This window comes from Microtus ochrogaster, chromosome 26 (assembly GCF_000317375.1).
Source record: "Microtus ochrogaster isolate Prairie Vole_2 chromosome 26, MicOch1.0, whole genome shotgun sequence".
Lineage (NCBI taxonomy): Eukaryota > Metazoa > Chordata > Mammalia > Rodentia > Cricetidae > Microtus > Microtus ochrogaster.
In genome coordinates this window covers 13,224,013-13,226,699 of record NC_022025.1, presented here as the reverse complement: position 1 = coordinate 13,226,699, position 2,687 = coordinate 13,224,013, and the positions used below count along the sequence as shown (strand labels likewise).

At 40.0% G+C, this 2,687-nt stretch overlaps 1 protein-coding gene across 1 annotated transcript in view; it reads right to left on the bottom strand.

Moving 5' to 3' along the window:
* Gsap (gamma-secretase activating protein) overlaps window positions 1–2,687 on the bottom strand; it is an 81,306-nt gene that overhangs the window by 50,320 nt on the left and 28,299 nt on the right. Inside the window, exon 6 of the mRNA XM_026784650.1 lies at window positions 1,999–2,005. Within this exon, the coding sequence (XP_026640451.1) occupies window positions 1,999–2,005 (7 nt within the window). The remainder of the gene's footprint in view (window positions 1–1,998; window positions 2,006–2,687) is intronic.

The following is a 2,687-nucleotide window of genomic DNA, read 5'->3' as shown; positions in this document are numbered from 1 at the left end:
CATAGTCATACATGCATATACAAATGTGTACCCATAGTCATACATGCATATACAAATGTGTACACATAGTCATACATGTGTATACAAATGTGTACACATAGCCATACATACATATACAAATGTGTACACATAGTCATACATACGTATACAAATGTGTACACATAGTCATACATGCATATACAAATGTGTACACATAGTCATACATACGTATACAAATGTGTACACATAGTCATACATGCATATACAAATGTGTACACATAGTCATACTTCATAAATAAATGTGTACCCATAGCCATACATACGTATACAAATATATACTCATAGTCATACATGCTTATACAAATGTGTACCCATAGCCATACATGCATATACAAATGTGTACACATAGCCACAAATGCATATGAAAATATGTACACATAGCCATATACGTGTATAAGTAACATTACACAAACATGTGTACACATAGCTATATGTGCATACAATAAGTAACATTACACAGACACGTATATGCATATTCATATCTGCATAAATAAGAATTAATGAAAGAAGAAGCCATGAATTTGGAGGAGAATGGGGAGGGGTATTGGCAGGGTTTGGAGGGAGGAAAGGGAAGGGAGAAATTTTGTAACTATATTATAACCTCAAAAAAAAGAGTTAAAAAATGGCATTACATGATAACAGTTGTGAAATGCAAAGCCAGCTGCCAATGCTCGGCTGGTCTGGTGATAAAGGGACCACTTGGGCATCTTCTCCAAGGGTGAGCCCAAAACCCACAGAGCAAGGAGTCTACTGAGGATGCTCTGGAGTTTACAGACACATTTAGTGCATGCTTCCTGCCTACATGGCCAACTGTGCCTTAAATGACTATCATGGACAGTTGTGCACGAGGACAATTAACAGCAACAACCGTTCACAGGATAGACAGTCATGGACGGAAGGAAGCCTGGGGTATCTTTTAGAGTGGGTGAACTAAAAATGGGGCAGGAAAGATAAGAAAGTCTTGTAATAGTGTGAAACCAATATGTGCTTGATAGCAATATTGGTCCTCAGAAAGGAAATACTCTCCATCCCAGATAAAGCAGTATAGTGCCTTACCATAGACAGACAGACGCTAGACACTTACTAAACTGTACACTCTGACTGACCCCCTTCCTCATCCTCAAACCCATTCTATTCATGTTTCCTTTTGAGTCAAACAACTTGCAACCACTTAGTGCAATCTACTCTGGACCACATCTATCACCTTCCTCTAAGCCCCTCTTAGTGCGGGTGCTTTAAAAGCTCCCCACCCCGTGCATGTTGTCCTCTGCTCCTGCATCAACTGTGCATCTGTCAGAGAGATGCAGTCTCAAGACAGCAGAAACCAGGTTATTGGATCATGCAAGTGACTGGCACAATATCAAAATGTCAAGTTTTGCTTATGGTTTCAACTCTAGTAAAATTTCCTGGGCAGATCATTCTATACTTACCATTAAATTAAAACTTTCATCCTCCCAAAACTGGATGCATTTCAAGACACTCTTTGATTTCTAGAAAAGAAAACGCTTGACACCTTATCTCCAAAAATTAAAAAAAGCTGAAGAGAAAAAGCAGTCAAGAAGCCATGAAAACAAAATGTGTGTTTTGTTTTTAATAAATCTCCTTTGGCAGTTCCAATTAATGACAATGTAGTTATTAAAAACCTATAGCACAGGCTAGAGAAATGCCTCAGGGAGTAAGAGCACTGGTTGCTCTTCTAGAGGACCTGGGTTAGGTTCCTGGCACACACATGGTAGCTCACAACCACCAGTAACTCAGCCCCAGGGGATCCAACATTCTCTTCTAGCCTCTGCAAGCACTATACATACATGGCACATAGATATACATGCAGGTGAAATACCCATATGCATGAAATAAAAAAAGTAAATCTCAAACATATTTAAGGCACACATTGTTAAAGCAATGATGTCAAAATTATACTGTTTCTATAGAAACAGGTACCAATGGGCTGACCCTTACCTCCAGTTCAATGTAATATAATCTCTGCTCTGACATATCCCATTGAGCCCAAACAAAATCTTCAGCTATTCTGTCTCTTGGGAGGTGGATAGAATTTCTAATCACCTAGAGTAAAAATGATTTTATAAGTATTTTTAAAAATGACAACCTAAATCATTATTTATGCACACGCTTTCCCTGTGATACACGTAAATACCCGTACATTAGTGTTAACACCTCCCCACCCCTACAACATACGTGGTTTTCCTATAGAATATTTAAGGCGTCATCGCCTCATCCCAGTACCCTGTGCTCTGTTCTTCTTAGCGTAACAGGCAGGTTGGCAGAGGCCACGCCTTCCACAAACGTCTGTACTAACAGAACGTGCCCCACGGGGGTGATGGGTGGCATTGCCTACCCGTCAGCAATGCTTGACTCTTAGCCATCAAGAGCTAACTAGGATTTTGAGTTTTGACCAAAACCTCAGAATCCCCATACAAAAGCAAAGTTCCTTGGCTTTTGTGTGTTCCTGTGGGGCTTTGTGTGCTTCTATAGTTACACCTTAGCACTATGACTGTCCCAGTGAGCGTGCACACCTCCAGGGACCTCTGCTGACTCGTGCCTTGAGTGGTTCTAAAATTTAATATTGCCCAAGGACTGCTTCAATAGATGAAGGAAGATGAAATAAGAGTTCATTAACAATATATTGG